Raw genomic sequence first — 20703 nt, 5'->3', positions numbered from 1 at the left:
CAAAGAATCCTGAAAAAAAAAAAGTTTTCAACATTTATAATAATCATAAATGTTTCTTGAGCAGCAAATCATCATATTAGAGTGATTTCTGAAGGATCATGTGACACTGAAGACTGGAGTAATGATGCTGAAAATACAGCTTTGATCACAGGAATAAATTACATTTCAAAATATATTACAATGGAAAACCGTTATTTTAAATTGTAATATTACTGTATTTTTGATCATATAAATGCAGCCTTTGGTGAGCATTAAAAAATCTTTGCATCCTCAGACTTTTGAGTAGTGGTGTACATTAATGTGATTCCTTATCTAAGTGTCAGCTGCTGTCGTGCTGCCTGAACGCTGCCTGTATGGCTCTGATGGACGCAGGGCTTCCCATGAGCCTCCTGTTCTGTGGCGTGACCTGCGCTATTAGCAAAGAGGGCCAGATAATCACAGACCCGTCGGCTCAGCAGGAGAAGGTACGCTGCTCTTCCGACTCAAACCATACCTCACAAGTTAAGCTCTTGATCCGTGTCTCTTTATGTTTTCTTTTCCAGGAAAGTCGAGCGTTGTTAACATTTGCTATTGATAGCGTTGAGCGCAGTGTTTTGATGTCATCAACTTCAGGCTCTTTTTCAGTCCACGAGGTGAGCTCGGATACAGCGATCCTTGCATGTGATTCATTGCTCTGTTTGTGCTGATGATACATGGGTACTTGTGTGTGTGTGTGTGTTTCATAACCTGCTCGAATTTTCTGCAAGGCAATGACATAAATGTGTTTTCTTCCTACACAGCTGCAGCAGTGCATCGCTCTCAGTCAGAAGGCTTCTGAACAAATCTTCCAGTTTTATAGGGACTCTGTCAAACGGCGATATTCAAAAATACAATAAAACGTGATTGTTAGGATTTTTACTTTGAGTTTGCATTGTCATTTCTTCTCTTATTTTCACTAGATATGATATAATAAAGTCATCTAGTCAATGAGAAGAGGCTTATTATAATATCTTAGGAAAGATATTTTGAAGAACATTTAACGTCTGGTTCCCAACATTCTTCAAAATATCTATTTTTGTGTTCAACAAAACTTTTGAACAGGATAAAGATGCAGTTTCTTATTTTGTTTACATATAAAATATTTTTTTACTTAGTACTGCCCTTCAGAAAATACTTGCATGTTTCCCAGAAGACGAATCATCTTCTATTACCTTGATCTTCATATTCAAAAAGGAAGAACGTTGGTCAGTTTAATTGCTCAGGACAAACAAGAACAACCATCACAAAACAACAAAAAAACAAGGGCACATAAACTTTTGAACAGGGTTATTTTTATAAATTCAGCAAATTTTTTTTTTTTTGTATTGTGGACTATATGTAAACATCTTTTATGTAAAACATCTTATTCAGGACAGTACTAAATAAAAAATAACATGCATTTTATATGATCCCTATTAAAATGATTCACATTTTCATATTCTGCAAGGGGTTCACAAACTTTCAAACATCACTCTATGGATGTATATGTGTCTATATATATATAGTGAATTATTTTGTACTAAAACTGGATGATTTTCTGACTCCGTTATCATTGCATATGCGTAATATATGAGTGTGTTATGACCCAGCCTACATGCTTTCACCCATAAAGCTTTACAGATCAGTTTGTTGACTCCAAGATGCTATTTTTATCATTTCAAGCTTGTGTATTTTCTAGCTCATACCATATTCATTTGCATAATTTCTCTTTGGTGCCATAATGAAAAACAGGGTTTTTATGCACAGCTAATTATAATATAAAACTATTAAGAGGTGCACTGTAAATAGCCAAATTGATACCCCGCTGTTGTGGTTTCTGTCCTGAAATAGCTACTAAATAGCTGGATGTCTAAAAAAAAAAAATTAAGTAAAATAGACCATAATGCTGCTTTTATTGTGTAACTCAAACACGTTTGAACTTAAAATATCAATTTAAGCACTTTAAGCCTTGGGAACCGTAGCTTTCAAGTCAAGTCAAGTATATTTGTATAGCGCTTTTCACAATACAGATTGTATCAAAGCAGCTTCACAGTATTAAATTAAAATAATACAACAAGGTTTGTTTCTAGTGGAATTTATTGATTGATAAAATTAAAATTAAATATCCCCAAAATATCCCCAACTGAGCAAGCCAAAGGCAACAGTGGCAAGGAACCGAAAAACTCCATCAGGTGACCTAATGGAGAAAAAAAAACCTTGGGAGAACCCAGGCTCAGTCGGGGGCCAGTTCTCCTCTGGCGTTTATGAACTATAGAGACCGGATTTAACTGTAAGATTAAAAATATATAAATGCCTGGCTGAAGAGATGCGTCTTTAATTTAGTTTTAAACTGGGAGAGCGAGTCTGAGCAACGAACAGTATCAGGAAGGCTATTCCAGAGTTTTGGAGCTAAATATGAAAATGCTCTCCCTCCTTTGGTGGATCTGGATATCCTAGGTATGACCAAAGGCCTCGAATTTAGTGATCTTAAAGAGCGCGATGGATTGTAGGGCGATAGAAGATCTGTTAAATAAACTGGAGCTAAGCCGTTTAGGGCTTTATAAGTCAGTAGCAATACCTTGTAATTAATACGGGACTTTATAGGTAACCAATGCAGTGATGATAAAATCGGTGTTATATGATCATATTTTCTTGACCCAGTAAGAACTCTAGCGGCGGCATTTTGGACTAACTGTAGCTTGTTTATTGAGGATGCAGGACAACCAGCTAATAAAGCATTACAGTAATCTAGTCTCGAGGTCATGAATGGATGAACTAACTTTTCTGCATCAGAAACTGATAGCATATTACGTAGCTCAGCAATGTTTCTAAGGTGGAAAAAGGCTGTTTTTGAATTGAAAATATGATTTTCAAAAGACAGGTTGCAATCTAGTATAACACCCAGGTCTTTTACTGTAGAGGATGAAGTAACAGGACATCCTACTATGTTAAAGTTGTATTGTGAGAGGTTTTGTGGGCGGTTTTTTGAACCGATAAGTATTACCTCTGTCTTGTCTGGATTTAATAAAAGAAAATTACGCGTCATTCATCTTTTATATCTTTAACACACTCTGTCAATTTGGATAATTTAGCGTTGTCATCCGGCCGTGATGAAATATAGATTTGAGTGTCATCAGCATAACAATGGAAACTAATTCCATGTTTCCTTATAATATTTCCAAGTGGCAGCATATATATTGAGAATAACAGAGGGCCTAACACAGATCCCTGCGGCACTCCATAGTTTACTGGAGTTATGATCGATTTTTCTCCATTTAAATAGACAAAATGGTAGCGGTCTGATCTGAACCAGCTTAATGCTTGTCCTTGAACACCAGTATCATTTTGTAGTCGATCTAAGAGTATTGTATGATCTATAGTATCGAACGCAGCACTAAGATCAAGTAAAACTAATATTGAGATACAGCCTTGGTCAGAAGCTAAGAGTAAATCATTTGTGATTTTAACGAGCGCAGTTTTCAGTGCTTATGGTGCGGCCTGAATCCAGACTGAAACTTTTCATAGATGTCATTCACTTTCAGCTTTCACAAATGAAAGAGTGATAGAGGCTTTCATTAGACTGTAAGCTGGGTCAGTGAGAACATTATTACACAGTATATCAATATGCATTATCATTAATTGCTGTTCACCGCAGCTGTGTTTGATGTTTCATTTCGTTTCTCTAGAGATGTGTATTGTAATGAGTGTCATTAAAACACGCAGGCACTTTCCACAACAACAGTGCAATCACAAACATTTCCAAAGGCAAATCCAAATAAAATTTTCAATCAAGTGCATTTATTTGTTCATTACAGGTACATACACATATACACGAGATGAATGTAGAGGAGGAGTAAAAGAATGCCTTGTGTTGCTCTCGGATGTCTCTGGTGTGGGTTACTGATAACTGACTGGAGGGGCTGTGCTGTCGCTCGATGGGGCAGCTTGTTGTGAAAGTAGTACATCATTTCCTACCATGATATGACCTAATTTCTGACTGCGGGGAGCTTGAAGGGCACCTGCCAGCGCAGTTTATGCTGACTGCTGTTTTGTGGCTTTAATCTTTTGGAGCAGGACACATTTCAATCTTTAATGCCTGGTACACATTGTACGGTTTTGGACTGTCCCAGATGAAAGATGACCAATCATGGCGATTTCTGCCGTCGTGGCTCCTAACGCTGGTCCTACGTCATACAAGCCTAGTCAATACAATGCAACATGAAATAAAATGAAATTTTCCTCAAGCTCCATTTGCAAGATTGTAAAGCCAAGTTGGCCTCTTTTCCCCAGTCATGATTCATCCATGTTCAATTTGTATCAGCGCACATAAAAACCACAATTGCCAACGTGATTCTTCTTGCTCTATTTGTTCACCTCTAGCTCATGCTGATGACGGCTTATATAGTAACTAGCGTCGTAGCCTACGATTCAATAGGTGTCATCATCGTACAGTCTACATACATGTCGTATCCAGGGATGGGCAGTATTTCAGATACATGTATTTAAAATACGTATTTGAAATACAAAATACTATGTTGTATTTTAAAGCCTTTGGAAAAAATCTAATGTAATTTGTATTTAAATTAGGGCTGTCAAATGATTAATCGCGATTAATCGAATCCAAAATAAAAGTTTGTGTTTACATAATATATGTGTGTGTACGGTGTATAATTATTTTCTATATATAAATACACACACATGCATGTATATATTTAAGAAATATTTGCATGTATATACTGTGTATATATATTTATATTATATATAATTTATATTATATATAAATATTTTATATATAAATAACACATTTTTCTTAAATATTTATGCATGTGTGTGTATTTATATATAGAAAATAATTATACTCCATACACACACATATATTATGTAAAAACAAACTTTTATTTTGGATGCGATTAATCGCGATTAATCGTTTGACAGCCCTAATTTAAATACATTTAAGATGAGTATTTTTGTATTTTCAAAATACATAAAATACTTTTTGCCAGTCAACCTCTTTATCAGGGTATTTATTTGCAATTGCCAGAAAGAAAGAAAGAAAGAAAGAAAGAAAGAAAGACCTATACCTGCACTAGATGGCGAATTTCACATGTATTTTGTGTATTTTCAAAATACAAAATACTGTATTTGTTTTTAAATACATTTTTCACACAGTATTTTGTATTTGTATTTTAAATACATTTCCATGTATTTATGCCCATCTCTGGTCGTACCCAAGTTTATTAGATCCATGTCGTACAGTGTGATTTGTAATGATCTTATAGGATTGCTGAAATCGTACCGTCTGTAGCAGGCATTACTAGTGTTGTTTTCTGATTGTATCATCATGCACTTGACATTTGAATGTCGACTTTCTCTATGATGTACACGTCCGTTCAAAAGTTTGGGGTTGATTTTGTACAAAAAAAACACTTTCTAACCCAGACTTTTGAACGATAGTGTATTTCTGGCATTTATATATAGTCAAGTTTCGGGAATCTATGGGTGCATTTGTTTACTGATACTACATCAGTCTAGATAGATCTATTGTGTGAATTATGTTAACAGTTCACCAGTCAAATTAATAACTAGGGTTACAAACATAAATATCCTGCTGAAAATGGGAGTGCCATTAACTGTGTATGAATGCAGGTGGATCTGAAAGTATGAGAAATGTGATGTAATGTGTTTTATATTTTGTTTTAAAGCACTTCAGTCGAAGCGTCGTTTGGCACTGCTTATCACTTGCCTTTAGGGTTATCAAGGTGAAATGTAGACCCACAAAAGAGATTGAAGTATTAGTTGAGTGCTACAACAAAATAAAGAGTGCCCATGCAGAAATGTCACCAACTCGAGCGTCCAATATCCCAGAATCCCCTTTTAACCAAATGGATTTCATGACCTCAAGTGCATGCCTTCAATCGCACGAATGCAGCTTCAAGTTAATGACTGCCGAGACTGGCAAATACCCTTTAGTTCATATCTACAAAACATACATGTTATATGCTTAGCTCAGTATGAATATAAAGCAATTAAAGATGTTTTCATACCTGCAAACTCGTCACCTTTGGGTGAAACTGTCTCTGACGGGAACCGACTGTCTTCACAAAACGTTTGATGGCATTTTCTTTTTGTTCGACCTTCGTACAGTACTTACTACGGTGATGTTAATTCCCCTTATTTTTAATGTAAGAGCCATTTGTAATTTGAATGTTACCTACAGTTATCTTTAGCTGTACAAAAACAATCTAATGCGAATGCAGTACTTAGCAATTCATTACATAATTTAATTACTTTTCCCTAGTAAAGTTATGGATTACTCTTAATTGTTATTATTACTCTTAATGAGTTATCTCTGATGTAATTGCATTAAATACTGTATAGACTATAGAACAATTCTATATAAAACAATAGTGGATTTAACATCAAAATTTAACGTCTAATGTTAAAATTTATGTTTTTAATGTGACCTTCTCCCTTTAAATACTTTGTTCATCTGGATGAGGTTGATATGGGATTTAAAAAGTAATTAGTAAGTAATCCAATTCATTTTAGAGAGATTAATTAGTACAGTAATCTAATTACACTGTTGAAGATGTAACTAATAGTTAGTAATTCATTACTTTTTAACTACTTACCCAACACTGATTATGCTGCTTGATTTTGTAAACTGGCTTTTTTTTTAAAAAAATATTACTTTAATTTATTATTGTAATCATGAACACATTGGTCTGTAGCGCAAATAGTTTTACCATTCGAATTTGCATTTTCATTCAGCCAGTCTGCATTTTTTGTTCAGGCCAATTATATATACAATATTATTTAAACTGTTTAAATCTGTGCTTTTATGCTTATTTCACAGTTTTAGGTTGTTACCATAGACACTAGTGTTGTTTCAAACAACTTTGCAACCAAAACAATACGTAGTTCAATTCTATTATGAGAATTTTACGAAATGATTTTAACTGCTTATTCCTGATTTGTTCCCTTGTCTGCCGGTCCAGAGTTTGCAGGTACGGTTTGGCTGAATCATAGATGTCTCCATATGGTTGTGTTGTTAGGTAAAAAAAGAGTCTACATTTATCAAGCTATGATTATTCCTACAGGAGAAGGTTCAACCGTGAACAGTCTTCAGAAACGTTTCAATGTCATTTTATTTTCGTCCTACCTGCGTAAACACAGCGGTGTTTATAAGTGCATACAGGGGTAACCGCTGTATTTCTGCTTTTCCACAAGAGCTACCCACTGTCAGAGACTGACTTCGCATTTTCATTTAGCCATTCTGCAATTTTTGTTCAGACCAATTGTATAGAAAACACATGATTGTTTAGAAATTACTGATTCATCACCTTTTTCACTGGTCCAGAGTTTGCAGGTATGGTTTAGCTGAGTCATATGAAGTGTCTCCGTACAGTTTTGTTGGTAGGTGGACAAATGGAGAGTCTTTTATCAAGCTATGAATAGAGTCCTGCAGGAGAAGCTTCTCATAACAGCATTACTCAGTGGAATCTGCAGTATATATGTGACCCTGGACCACAAAACCAGTCACAAGGGTCAGTGTTCTTGAGATTGAGATTTATACATCATCTGAAAAGCTGAATAAATAAGCTTTCCATTGATATATGGTTTGTTAGGATAGGACAATATATGAAAATCTGGAATCTGAGGGTGCAAAAAAATCTAAACATTGAGAAAATCTCCTTTAAAGTTGTTCATTTATGTTCGCGATTGTGCTGCATTCACTCACAAAAATACATTTTTTAAATATTTACGGTAGGAAATTTACAAAATATCTTCATGGAACATGATCTGTACTTAATATCCTAATGATTTTTGGCATAAAAGAAAAATCGATAATTTTGACCTTTACAATGTATTGTTGGCTATTGCCTCAAATATACCCGTGCGACTCGTGACTGGTTTTGTGGTCCAAGGTCACTGTACCCCATCGCATTTGAACTTTTGCCTGCGCATTCCTGTTTTGCATCCTCATATTTGCAGAATCTGTCTGAACTTGAACTTGTTTTCAATCTAACAAATCTCCAACTGAGTTTTAAAGTCATTTACTGTGGTGTTTTCACAGTTTGGAGAGTGGTTCAATTACCATCTTTAGAGCTCAGCTAGAAAATGACCCAGTTTTCTCGAGTCATGTGTCTCAGAGGGCAAGTCCTGCCGTTTCACAGCCAAGTCCGTGCTGTCCTTGTCGAGTTCCCTTTCTAACAAACCCTCAGGCCTCAGTCCCTCCCTCCCCTGCCAACGTACACACAAGTGTCAAGACAGAGCGCAGGTCTCTCTTTCAGATTTTTTTCCGACCCAAATACAAAGATTCCAGCTAAATCTACCCTCTCTCCAAATGTAGCGACTTGATTTTTCCCCTAATCTAATGAACACTGTTACGATCTGAATCATCTCCATGTTCTATGAGCTTCAGACTCTAATACGACCACGTGAAGTTGCAGAAAGGCGCCGTCTCTGCTGAACGCATGTACTTATTACAGATGTAGATGAGTGCAAGTGTGTAAAGAGCAGCGGTTTGTGTGATGAGGAATCAGGGAGGTGTGTTTCTGGAAGATTGGAGAGAGGATACCGATGCTGTAGTCTTTAAGGTGGTTTCCCGGACAGATAGGAGATCAGGGCAGCGATGGCACAGATGTAAGTGATGATGCCGAAGACGATGGAAAGGACGGAGAGCCACAGAGCCTGCCGAGATGCTGCACTGGCACCTTGGAAATCTCCTTGTGCTGAAGCTTTGTTTGTCTGGAGTGGAGAAGATAAACAGCAGCATTAATCATAAAGAATGATGGACGTCCCTTTGGTTGTTTACCGTATGGTTGAAACGCATGCCTGTTTTCTGTCATTACACTATCCTCTCTTTTATTCGTTTCTCTTCTCCATTCACCTTTGATCCCCTCATTTTAGACAACACCCTGTGCGCTATTGGAAATCAATCACCAGAGGTCTCTCATTATGACACTAATTAAAGTCTGAATGAAATCATTGATCAGTCTTGAGGGCTGAACGTCTGGAGTGGCGCCTCCATTGAAAAGGTGCTTGAACAGAATAATAAAAGTTGCATTTCAAGTGGTTACACCTTTCGTAAAGATGATCAATCAGCGGTGCGTTTTCTGTACAACGACGTAACTCGCTGCTTAAAGGGATACTTCAGGATTTAGCATTAAGCTTTGTATTAGTAGAAAACCTGTAGTATTTTCGAATTACCGTGCTTTCCACCCTCATATCCCCCTGAGACAAGAGATTTATGTATTTTTTGTCTGGAAAAAATCCTCCGATGACGCAAAAATCGTCATTTTGCGTCATCGGAGGATTTTCTGGCCAGAGGCTAAAGACTACAGCCAGTAGATGGCGTTGTTCCGCATGTTTTCAGCCCACCCATAGAGGGTTGGATCTCACTCACAGAATGTACACAGTGTCAGCCGTCTTTCTTTGGAAGTTAAGCTAGCAGGCTCTTGTTCTGTGGAGAAAGCTGAATAGTAGGAGAAAGCTGAGTAAGTAGGGGTTACCATCCTCCTTTTCCCGGACTTGTCCGGCGGGCGAGATCGTTCAAAATGTCCGGGATTCAGCTTTTGCGTTCTGCGGTCGCCATTCATTGTTTACATGCACACCTTTTGTTTCAATCTAACTGAATTCATTCCGATCGGTGAATCTGAATGTAGTGTTTACATGAACGCTAAACAAGTGATCGGTTGATGTGCGTTTTAACATTGCTAAGAAAATTCCCGCTCCTCCGTGAGAGATGCGAGACCCGGCGCGTCTCAGTAATGACGCCACCGGGCTCGCGCCGTTCTCCTGCGGCCGTCAGCCTCGTCCTGCTCGCCACAGTAAACATAATGAATGAATGGCGACTGTAGAACGCAAAAGCCGAATCCCGGACATTTTGGGCGATCTCTAAATCCCTGGCAAACTCATCACGTAGGCTAGCCTTGTTGTTTGTTTTCAACTGCGCTCCCTTACCTGTAGGCGTGGCCTCCTAAGGCAGCGAAGCAAGTGCATTCTGGGAGTTGTTGTCTTTCATCCACATAAGCCAAAAATACATTTTCTGGCTTTTCTCAGTCTAGAAAGCTCCAAATTCAAAAATTTCTTCACATTTCTTCTACTTAAATGACCTATTTTAAATACACATTCATCTTCCCAGAGGTGAAGTATCCCTTTAACTACCGTAGTAGTACCGTAGTATGATGGATTGTTGAAGAAATCAACTAGCGAGTCACGACTGTTTCCTGAAACCGTATTGTCGTATGTTGTCGTATGTTGGTTAATGATGTCACGCACCTGTTGGAGTAATAACTTCTTTTAATGAATCTGTTTGAGATTGAATTAATGCTATATGTTTTGCTATAGATTACAGACATGGCATCTGAGGACTAATTCTAATTTTTCTCAGTTATTTTTCTTTATTCCTAGATTCAATCATAGGCTCGTTCTTCCGTACTAGAGCACATTCGCACAAAAACGGTGCTTTAAATCTCTTGACAAACTAAAAGACGTAAATGATATTTGTATATATTCTAAATAATAGATCTAGATTGTACTGAATGTCAGCTATTTTGCTCAAGATAAGGATTTATTAAGTCCACACGTCATGCAAATGAACTCTGCTTCTAACCACAGGTCGAGAGCTGTCGTTACAAACACACAACTTTGTGTTTGCGAATGTTGGTTAGAACGATGGTTTCGGGAAACACCGACTCGTTGAACTGCTGATAACGACAGAACTTGCGACCATGGTTGGCAAACGATGCTTCTGGGAAACGCACCCCAGATTAGAGCTTTCGGGTTTTGTGTGTGATATACATCAGGTGGTCAGCAAACGGTCTGTGATTGGTCCGTTTGAGTAATGCCCGAGGATGAGACAAGACAGCTGAATAACACAAGTGCCTTGAGTTGTTTTAGTCTTACGTGTGCCACTTTGATTCACTGGTGACATAATCCTGCAAATCTCAGTGTAATCCTGCCTAAACCCTCAGGTGTAATTCCGTAATGTCCACACTCACTCCCAAAAGAGAACTTGCCCTGAGCTTTCTGCTAATCTCTGCCACTTTCAGTCCATTTGCCCTTTAGACACAGAAGTCTGTCTGTCAGTGCATCTTTATATCGATCTGCCTAATCATCTATAACTATAACTAACTAAAGGCTCTGATATACTCACGGCGAAGTTCTTCTTTCATTCTTCGCTTTGGGGCAAAAAGAAGTAGCGATATACTGTTAGCAAACATCCTGACGTCGCATTTAGATGAATATGTTAATATGTTGCTGCGCACTTTCCTCACAATAACAAAACAACCACACAACAAGAATGGCAGTGATGAGAAAACAGCAGTTAAGAAAGTATCTGATAGTAGCGATGTGGATCTTTGCACGAGCTCTGCAATTCAGCACTCCATCAGTCACGTCACGTTTATTTACATACCACTTTATACAATAGACTGCTTAAAAGCAAGCATCTTTACAGTATTAAACATGAAAAACAGTGTCAGTATCTCTTTCAATTAGAATTACAACTACGTTTTCTACTATAAAGCGGCTCTCCAGTTTGTTCATGCTTTTCTTTTCTTTTTTGCTGTTTATTATGGTAGGACAGTTAGTTGACAGGAAGCAAAGTTGGAGAGAGAGGGTGGGATGGGATCGGGAAAGGTCAACGAGCCGGGACTCGAAATCGGGACGCCCTGAGCTTTATGCTGGTGCGCTGCCCGCGAGGCTATTGGCTCCAACACTTGCATTCACGTTCATGGAGAAATGGACCGGAGAAGATTTCCATGTCAAAGAAGGCGGAGCCTCAGAGCCACACCCAACTATTGCATAATCGAAACAGACCAATGGTGGTTCGAAGGTTTTTACCAGCCAGAGGAAACTTTTCCGTAAAGTTTGCTTTGGCAAGCCGTTTCCATCTCCCGAAACAAACATCGTTTTGGCCTGATTTTGTCACACCAGTGATTTTGTGACTTTGATTTAGCTTGAAGTATACTAACTAACTTTTTCTATCTATCTATCTTTCTATCTATCTATCTATCTATCTATCTATCTATCTATCTATCTATCTATCTATCTATCTATCTATCTATCTATCTATGTCTGTCTCTCCATCCATCCATCTATCTATCTATCTATCTATCTATCTATCTATCTATCTATCTATCTATCTATCTATGTCTGTCTCTCCATCCATCCATCCATCCATGACTGTCTGTCTGTCTATCTATCTATCTATCTATCTATCTATCTATCTATGTCTGTCTCTCCATCCACCCATCCATCCATCCATCCATCCATCCATCCATCCATCCATGTCTATCTATCTATCTTTGTCTCTCCATCCATCCATCCATCCATGACTATCTATCTATCTATCTATCTATCTATCTATCTATCTATCTATCTATCTATCTATCTATGTCTGTCTCTCCATCCACCCATCCATCCATCCATGTCTATCTATCTATCTATCTATCTATCTTTGTCTCTCCATCCATCCATCCATGACTATCTATCTATCTATCTATGACTGTATGTCTATCTATCTATCTATCTATCTATCTATGACTGTATGTCTATCTATCTATCTATCTATCTATCTATCTATCTATCTATCTATCTATCTATCTATCTATCTGTATGTCTCTGTCTGTCTGTCAGACATTAATGGTGTCGTCCTAGCGGCCCCTAATTTAATAACAAATGATCGTTGCGACGGAAGCAAGCGAATCAATCAAAACTAACTTTAGCTGGAAAATAACTTTATTAAAGCACCGCTATAAAGACAAAACAATGTCTGTTACCATAAATTATACGTTTATCTCTGTAAAGCTGCTTTGAAACAATCTACATTGTTAAAAGCGCTATATAAATGAAGATGACTTGACTTGACTCTATCTGTCTGTCTGTCTGAGTCTACACTGGATGTGAGTGGCTTGACAACAGCAAATAAAACCCTTCTATCATAGATATAAATGTAGATTAAACCACATTTGTTTGATATTCACATTCTGAAGTCAAACTGTATTTAAAGAGACTAGATGAGATGTTATTATCAGGCACTATGGAAGACTGCTGCAGTCCTCTATATAATGGACTTCTGAGTGCATGATTTATGGGTTGTGTCCTCTTTCTTCTTGTCTTTTTTCTTTTCCTCTCCATTAGTTGGCATTCCAATCTGTTTTCTCCCATGTATCATCTGCCATTTCTATAATATTTCCCTGAAGGACCTGAATGACATCAGAATTCTTAATGTTCATAAAAGATACAAGGTTAAGAGTAAAGGATATTGATAATAGTGCTGTCAATCAAGAGTCTTTTGAGAGACAAGTATTTCGAGTGTCACAAAGGACTCCGTATGAATGAACACTGTTGAATGAACAACAAGAATTATATATCCACAAAAGCCCAAGAGAATGGCCCAATACCTTTTGGGAAAGATAGAACGCAGCAATGCCCAGAGGCCAGAAACAACAGAGCATGGAGAAGAAAGCCAGGCCCAGGTAATCTTGAGGGATCATGATGGGAAAGTTGCTCTCGCTGTCTGTGTCACTGAAGTCATCGCTGGAGGAGTCCTGTGGGTAAATATCACAATCATCAGCACTACTCAAGCATACAAGTCCAGAGAGCTTACATGTTACATAATGGAAATGATTTACTGGTCAGAAATTAAATTCAATTTGTCATGGGATAAAAGTTTTATTAATTTATCATGTATTGAATTGTATGTTGTACTTAATTCTTCAGGGAGTTTCAGATGACTAAGTCTAAAATTGTAGGTTATATAAATTGTTTTTCTAACATGTGAACTTCAAATGTAATTATGTTTTATCCTACAAAGGCAATGACTCGCATTCACTTTAGCTGTGTTGTAATAATGTATCTGTTGCTGGTTTTTCTGGTTCCTGTAAGATAATGTGACTGAATGAGGTTATGCCAAATGTGCGCTAGTCGTGCTGCAAGCCTACAGGCGAATTCTGACTCATGTTTAAAAAAAAAAGAGCTGTGTTTTCAATTTGTGTCTTGTGTTTGACAACTCTGCTTATTTCACTTTCTCTCCAACCAGTGTTTACATCCTTCAGATGCGAGTCATGTATTTTGTACTTCACTGTAGTGAATTCATGGACTTAAAAAAGTATAGGAAAAAGGGAAGAAAAATGACACTTAGTTACAAGCATCTAAAGTTTTCCATTGTACACTAAATAACCAGGTTCAGTTCTGAGCAGTAACTTACTTAAAGCATGATGCAACTAACTTCAAGCTACTTTTTTCAACCATAAAGCAGTGTAGCGTGACAAAATGCTATATTGCTGTATTTTTCATCACATTTTATTGCAGCGCTGTGAGTGCAGCAGAGGCAATATTAAAACACACGCTCTCCTCTCTCCCATATATAGCATTGAGAAGTCAGAAAATGAAGTACGGGTCAAATAAATGATTCACTGATACCATTTTAATGCATTTGTGCTCCAGCTTTGACCTGTAGTGGAGATTTTAAAGGAATAGTTCACTTGAAAATGAAAATTCAATCATCATTTGCTCGCACTCAAGTTGTTTCAAACCTGTATGAATTTCTTTCTTCTGCTGAACATAAAAGAAGATATTTTGAAGAATGTCGATAACCAAACAGTTGATGGACCCCATTGACTTCCATAGTATTTTATTTTCCAACTATGAAAGTCAATGGGTCCATCAACTGTTTGATTACCGACATTCTTCAAAATATCTTCCTTTATGTTCAGCAGAAGACATGAATTCATACCGGTTTGAAACAACTTGAGGGTGAGTAAATGATGACCGAATTTTCATTTTTAAGTGAACTATCCCTTTAAACTTGCATTACTGATTCCAAATTACATGACAAAAATTGTAGTCAGTAACGTAATCTATTAGATGACACTTTTTAGGTAACCGAATCTGTACTTCCAAGCACTGTTTGCAACTTGTCTGGCCACAATGTCAAAGCATCTTTAACAGTGGTCAGGTTCCTGTCAAAATGTACTTTACGGTCAGAAATGAAAGTTTGAGATCTTAGATTTTAAATTATGCATATACCTCACAGCCATTTGAAATAAAGGCTTATGGATATTTCAAAGAGTAGCCTTGCAATACCATGCCCCACATCACTTGTAAGCGCCTTCTTGTATTTAAATAGTAATATTTTATTAATGCTGTGTCATAGTAGAGCAGGTCCTCATAAAACGCATACACTTGCCGGACTCACAGTGGTTTCTCCTCTTTGTTAGCACTGCCTCTGCTCAGAACAGGTTTTTAAATATTTTAATGGCAGCAGTTTTACACTTGACCTCCTGATGAAAAGCCCTGATGGCGTGACAGCATGTGTAATCAGTGCTGACAGAGAGAACCTCAAGTGCTCTTTTAAAGGGACTGAGTGTTTGTGCTATGTGACAAGCCGCTTTTCAGAGGAATGCTTCTGTGCTCTGACGCAGAATGCTAAGTGTTTGAGTATGTTTGGCTTGAGCTGCATGTGGTGTTTTTGACAGACATAAATGGTCTGATACTTGATGTGTTCTTGGCTGTCACAAGTAAAGAATCACCTTTTTTTTAAAGCCATCGATCAAAATGATTAAGGGGTAAGCCGAATCGGTAATCTGAATCTTTGCTTTTCCCACCCAGATCTTGTTTGCTGGTGTATGAAATAGAAGTTGGCATGGAGCTCATCAGCATAGTGGCATTATTATTCACACGCCAGTGAACGCAGAGCTTTCGATAATCATGCTGGGTTTGAAGGCCAGTGTCCGCGCTCCACATCCCCCACTGCTATTCATGCCATTTGATTTTTCAATTTAAAAGCTCACTCACCTATCACTGACTGTACAGCATTTGAATTCCACATTTGTGCTGCAATATCCCGAGCATTAGAGGAAATACGGCTTAACGGCTAGGTGATTTTCTATTTTTCAAATGCAGAAAGCTGAGGATTTGGACTGTGAATGAACAACTGCGAATCCAGTAAACAGAGAGTGACTTGGCATGAACTCAGTTCACTCTTCTCTTCAGAGTCCAAATACAACAGCAAGGAAGAAATGAGCCAAAAAGGAAAACCAAACCACCAGCCACCGCACACCAAATTGAGAGGGCAAAAAAACAGGGATCCAAATATTATTAAAATTTAAAGTAACATTTCTGGTTTACTATATATCTTGAGATGTTATTTATACCTGAGGTGGCAAAGCTGAATTTTCAGCATCATTACTCCAGTCTTCAGTGTCCCACGATCCTTCGGAAATATGTAATTTTAATCGAATACTTTTTATGGAAACCGTGCTACTTTTTTTTTTTCTTCAAGATTATTTGATGAATAAACAGCATTTTTTGAAATTTTACTTTTTGTAGAAGTCTTTACTGTCACTGTTGATCAATGTAATGCATCCTTGCTAAGTATTAGTCAAGAAAACATTTTACTGACCCCAAACTTTTGAACATTAGTCATATATGGTTATATGTTGGAACTTTTTGTCACAGGTTTATACATTGCCTTTGTTTATTTTTGCTATACTTTTCAAATGCCTTTTATGTATTTGTTTATCATGATCTCATTCTTTCAATCTTAAACTATGAATCTGCATTATAAAAATAATGAATTATTCCATTAAAAAAAAATTGATAAGCATAGTGAAATGAGCACAAACCATATTAATTTAAACATCCATTATAAGTGCACTGTCTGTAGTTAAAAGGATAGTTCACCCGAAAATTTTAATTATTTCATTAATTTCTCACCCTCATGTCGTTCCAAACCCGTAAAACCCGTTCATCTTCGGAACACAAATGGAGATCGTTTGGATTAAATCTGAGAGCTTTCTTTCAGCTCAAACGTGCTGAACATGTCAAGCAAACATGATTGAGCTTGTGATGTGTGAGCTGATGACGTTTTACATGTTCATTCAATCTGTTCATCATATAAAGCGATCGAGTCTCTTCAGAAACTGTGAACTAAACCACTCAATTCATATGAATTAGTTTTACAATCTCTTTATGAATTTTTTGAGGCGTCAAAGTGGTAGTTGCGTAGCTGTCAATGTAGGGACAGAAAGCTCTCAGATTTCATCAAAAAGTTCTTCATTTGTGTTCTGAAGATGAACGAAAGTCTTACGGGTTTGGAAAGACAGGCGGGTGAATAATTAATGACAGAATTTTTATTTTTAGGTCAACTAACCCTTTAAACAAACAACCATGTATTGTATTCTGGATGTAGAGGCCTTACCTCAAAGTCTGGCAAAAGGTCGTCCCCATCTTCTATGCTGTAGGACACACTATGAACATCTCTCGACTCTGCAAGCAACTTCCTTTCCAATGGTGAACCAGGACCAATGTCCACAAAGGTGGTTTCCAGATACTCCTTACTGTGGATGCCCAGGGAGTCAGCAGCGGCCCAAATAGTAGTAGGAGGATAAAGAGTCTCTAGAGTGCTAGGCAATGAACACGGATCCAGGAGCTGCTGCTGTTGAATATCTGTAGAACTGCAATAATTCCTCCAGTCCAGAGGGGGCAGTCTTTTGTCCTCCTCGTTCCTCATCAACATGCCTTTGAACAGTCCACCACCACTTGAGTTTTTGGGGCTGTCGCCCAATAATGGATGTTCTAGTTCATCCAAATTCTCCATTTTGAGAGATCTGGATTTGACATCAACTGATGCTTTCTGGCTGATCTGGCCAACAGTTGTATTCTTAAGCTTATGTCATTTATGTGAAAGCAGCAACACAGCAGTTTAAACTGAAGACTTTTTGGTTGATTTCTCACAGATACAAGCATAAACCTTAGCTGGAAAACTAACTCATGTGCTCCTCCATCTCCTCCGAGAGCACTTATTTTAGTGCATGTGTTTAAGTGCACAGAGCTCTTGAATATCCCATTTTCTTCACATGTCAGAAGCTATTTGTTTCTTCGCTTGATGACTGAATGCAAGATCCATGTAGCACATTGTACACGACGGTTATATCTCAGCCCATAAATATGCTAATGTGCTTCATTTTGCATGAAAAAAAGATGGAAGTCATTTCTGATGATGGAACACCGTGATTAGCAACCGACTGTAGACAGGTTGTGAAATTGTGAGGATTTTAAGCGTGAACCTCCCTTCTGCTCTCACCCATTCAGACGAGGGGACCGAAATGTTTTGAACAGGATTCCGTAATGGGAGACTTTTATCTAAATATGTAGTGGAATATAAATAGCTGTGAATTAGACAGACCAAAGCTGATAGGAATATTCTCTGAAGTGCCAAAAGCTTTGAAGGAAGTGTCACTGTAAGTGCAAAAAAAAAAGAAGCATTGACAGGAGGTTGAAAGACTTATCAGCTTTATCAGCTATGCACATCTATATATATAAATATATCGTTTTTGTCTCCTGGTGTGTTTTCAGAGACTTCAGACGTCGACAAAAATAGTATCCGGCTTCTGGTCAGCAAGTGCTCAAGAAACCCATTTCGCTTGTAGCCGAATAGAAACGTCTTGATGAAGAAATCAGAGTGCTTGGGTATTGATTTAAAGCACTAGCTGAGACCTGAAAGCTCATGTGGGGACCTGTATTTTTAATACGCCACACTCTCTCCCAGTCGAGTGAAGTCTCTCAGGGCCGTGTCCGGCACCTCTCACCTCTCATGTTGACACTTGGGCCTGCCAAAAGAAGAGAACAGAGTCAAAAAATGGCGTTTAGCTTCAGCACACACACAAAAAGCTCTCGATAAGTGATCCCCAAGTGTCTCTATTTTATAAGGCCAGTCTGTTGTAATGTTTGAGTGGCAGGATGGTATGTGCCAAAGGAACGGACACTAATGAACTCGACATCTGCCTCTGAACACTTCTAAGCGGTCTATTCCGAAGAGCACGTCTGTCTCAAAGGCAAAGAGCATCAGTGAGAGGGCAGAAGACTCGTTAGTTTGGAAATATGAGAGGGCAGCGGCCCAAGTCCCCTTTAAAAATGTTAGATGGGCATGACGGTTCGAGAGCAGACCCTCTGGCGGATCGTGTTGCGTTACACGTCATCTAGTCCACTTACTCGCTCTGCATACAAATCTCTGCGGCCCTCACCTAAAAACAGCCTCGGTACTGCCATCCGAATCTAGCGCCGCAGAGAAATCGAGGTTTGAGGCTCCAGAAAGTGTATTCATAAAAAGATATGTCCAATGTAAAGACCTGGACGAATGCCTGGTTATATAAGAGCGTCAGGGTGAAATGGAGCTTGTGACGTGGTTATGATATTCCCTTCACCTTGCTTATTTTGTCAGTCAGACTCATTTGTTATCAGCCATTTTGATTATTTATCAACTGCTGACTGCTTTTCTTCCCCATGATTCGGGGGGGGGTCACCCTCAGGTTTGAGCGATGGCGCCCCACCAAATGTCGCAAGAATCACGACTTGCTTTACGGCATGACGTCACATACATCAACAACATATGAAGCAGCCTCTATGGAAGACACTAGCACGCATTTCAGATGTGAATCATGGCAGTCGACAAATATAAGAAAGCGCAGTCGGAGGAGTCAAGGAAAAGAAAACGAGAAACTTTACGACAGTAACGTTAAATACAAATAGTCCACAGCGACTCTAGGGGTCGCTGTTTGACAAAAACGGAAACTGCATAGTGTGCCTTTAACCAATTACTCTTTTGAATACATCATATATTGTAAAGTGTATATTGTCATGCATTTATTATTTTACTATGAGTAGTGTCCCCTTACTGCAGTGACCTTTAAGGGTGGAAAAAGTGCCATTTGACAGTTTGTATTAAAGGGATAGTTCACCCAAAAATGAAAATTCTGTCATTAATTACTCGCCCTCATGTCGTTCCAAACCTGTAAGACTTTCGTTTTTCTTCAGAACACAAATTAAAAACTTTTTGATGAAATCTGAGAGCTTTCTGTCCCTCTATTGACAGTCTATGCAACTACCACTTTGATGCTTCAAAAAGTTCATAAAGAGATCGTAAAACTAATCACTATGAATTGAGTGGTTTAGTCAAAATTTTCTGAAGGGACTAAAAAGATTGAATTTAGGCTTTTATTCACATATAAACATTGATCAGCGGACATAAACAGAAGCTCAACCGAACCTGCTTGACGCGTGAGAAGCGCTAACGTGCTGCGTAACACGAGAATGAATCTCATTGGTTCTCGCACGTCAAGCGAACATGATTGAGCTTCTGTTTACCACAACTGATGTGTGCGTTGATGAATGTTTATATGTGAACAAAAGCCTAAATTAAATCTCTTCATCATATAAAGCGATCGAGTCTTTTCAGAAAATTTGGACTAAACTGCTCAATTCATATGGATTAGTTTTACGATCTCTTTATGAACTTTTTGAAGAGTCATAGTTGTGTAGCTGTCAATGGAGGGACAGAAAGCTCTCAGATTTAATCAAAAAGATGAACGAAAGTCTTACGGGTTTGGAACAACGTGAATAATTAATGAGAGAATTTTCATTTTTGGGTGATCTATCCCTTTAAGAGTCTCAGACTGGCATTACCCTTGATTGTAGACCTTTATTTGATTGGTCATTGGCTGAAGAGTCTCAGTCAGTGGGTGTTAAAGAGAGCCGATCAGAATCTGCTGTCACATTTCCCAGGAGCCCCTCTGTCAGTCAGTCGGCCCCTGAAAAACCAGAATGACGGTCTCAGAATGATAGGCATCTGGTGCAGGTGAGTGTCTGTCTCTCACTGTTAACCTTGCGCTGTTTTCAATCAGTCCTCTACATGCC

The 20703-nt window shown here is 38.2% G+C and overlaps 2 protein-coding genes and 1 long non-coding RNA gene across 10 annotated transcripts in view; 2 read left to right on the top strand and 1 right to left on the bottom strand.

Annotated features, from left to right (window-relative positions):
• Positions 1-1484, top strand: part of exosc5 (exosome component 5) — a 5387-nt gene extending 3903 nt beyond the window's left edge. Inside the window, exons 4-6 of the mRNA XM_079873983.1 lie at positions 324-464; positions 543-632; positions 780-1484. Of these exons, the coding sequence (XP_079730109.1) occupies positions 324-464; positions 543-632; positions 780-875 (327 nt within the window). The 3' untranslated portion in view covers positions 876-1484. The remainder of the gene's footprint in view (positions 1-323; positions 465-542; positions 633-779) is intronic.
• A 2290-nt stretch (positions 1485-3774) lies between these two features.
• Positions 3775-7111, top strand: LOC307160127. Its single transcript, XR_013821505.1, has 3 exons — positions 3775-4585; positions 5017-5261; positions 5306-7111. It is a non-coding gene; the product is annotated as an uncharacterized lncRNA (long non-coding RNA).
• Positions 6685-20703, bottom strand: part of tmem91 (transmembrane protein 91) — a 44867-nt gene continuing 30848 nt past the window's right edge. For 7 of the 8 annotated variants that reach the window (XM_079873985.1, XM_079873989.1, XM_079873988.1 and 4 more), the window contains 3 exons: positions 17210-18620; positions 13410-13556; positions 6685-8748 (listed from right to left, as the gene is read on the bottom strand). In XM_079873985.1, the coding sequence (XP_079730111.1) occupies positions 8593-8748; positions 13410-13556; positions 17210-17608 (702 nt within the window). In that variant the 5' untranslated portion in view covers positions 17609-18620 and the 3' untranslated portion in view covers positions 6685-8592. Of the gene's footprint in view, positions 8749-13409; positions 13557-17209; positions 18621-20472; positions 20520-20703 lie in introns of those variants that run through there. The other variant, XM_079873991.1, reaches the window with a different exon arrangement.

The sequence above is a fragment of the Squalius cephalus genome (assembly GCF_949319135.1).
Source record: "Squalius cephalus genome assembly, chromosome: 6".
In the NCBI taxonomy this organism is placed as follows: Eukaryota; Metazoa; Chordata; class Actinopteri; order Cypriniformes; family Leuciscidae; genus Squalius; species Squalius cephalus.
Note: the sequence above shows the minus strand (reverse complement) of the source record. Positions and strands in the feature narration are given on the sequence as shown.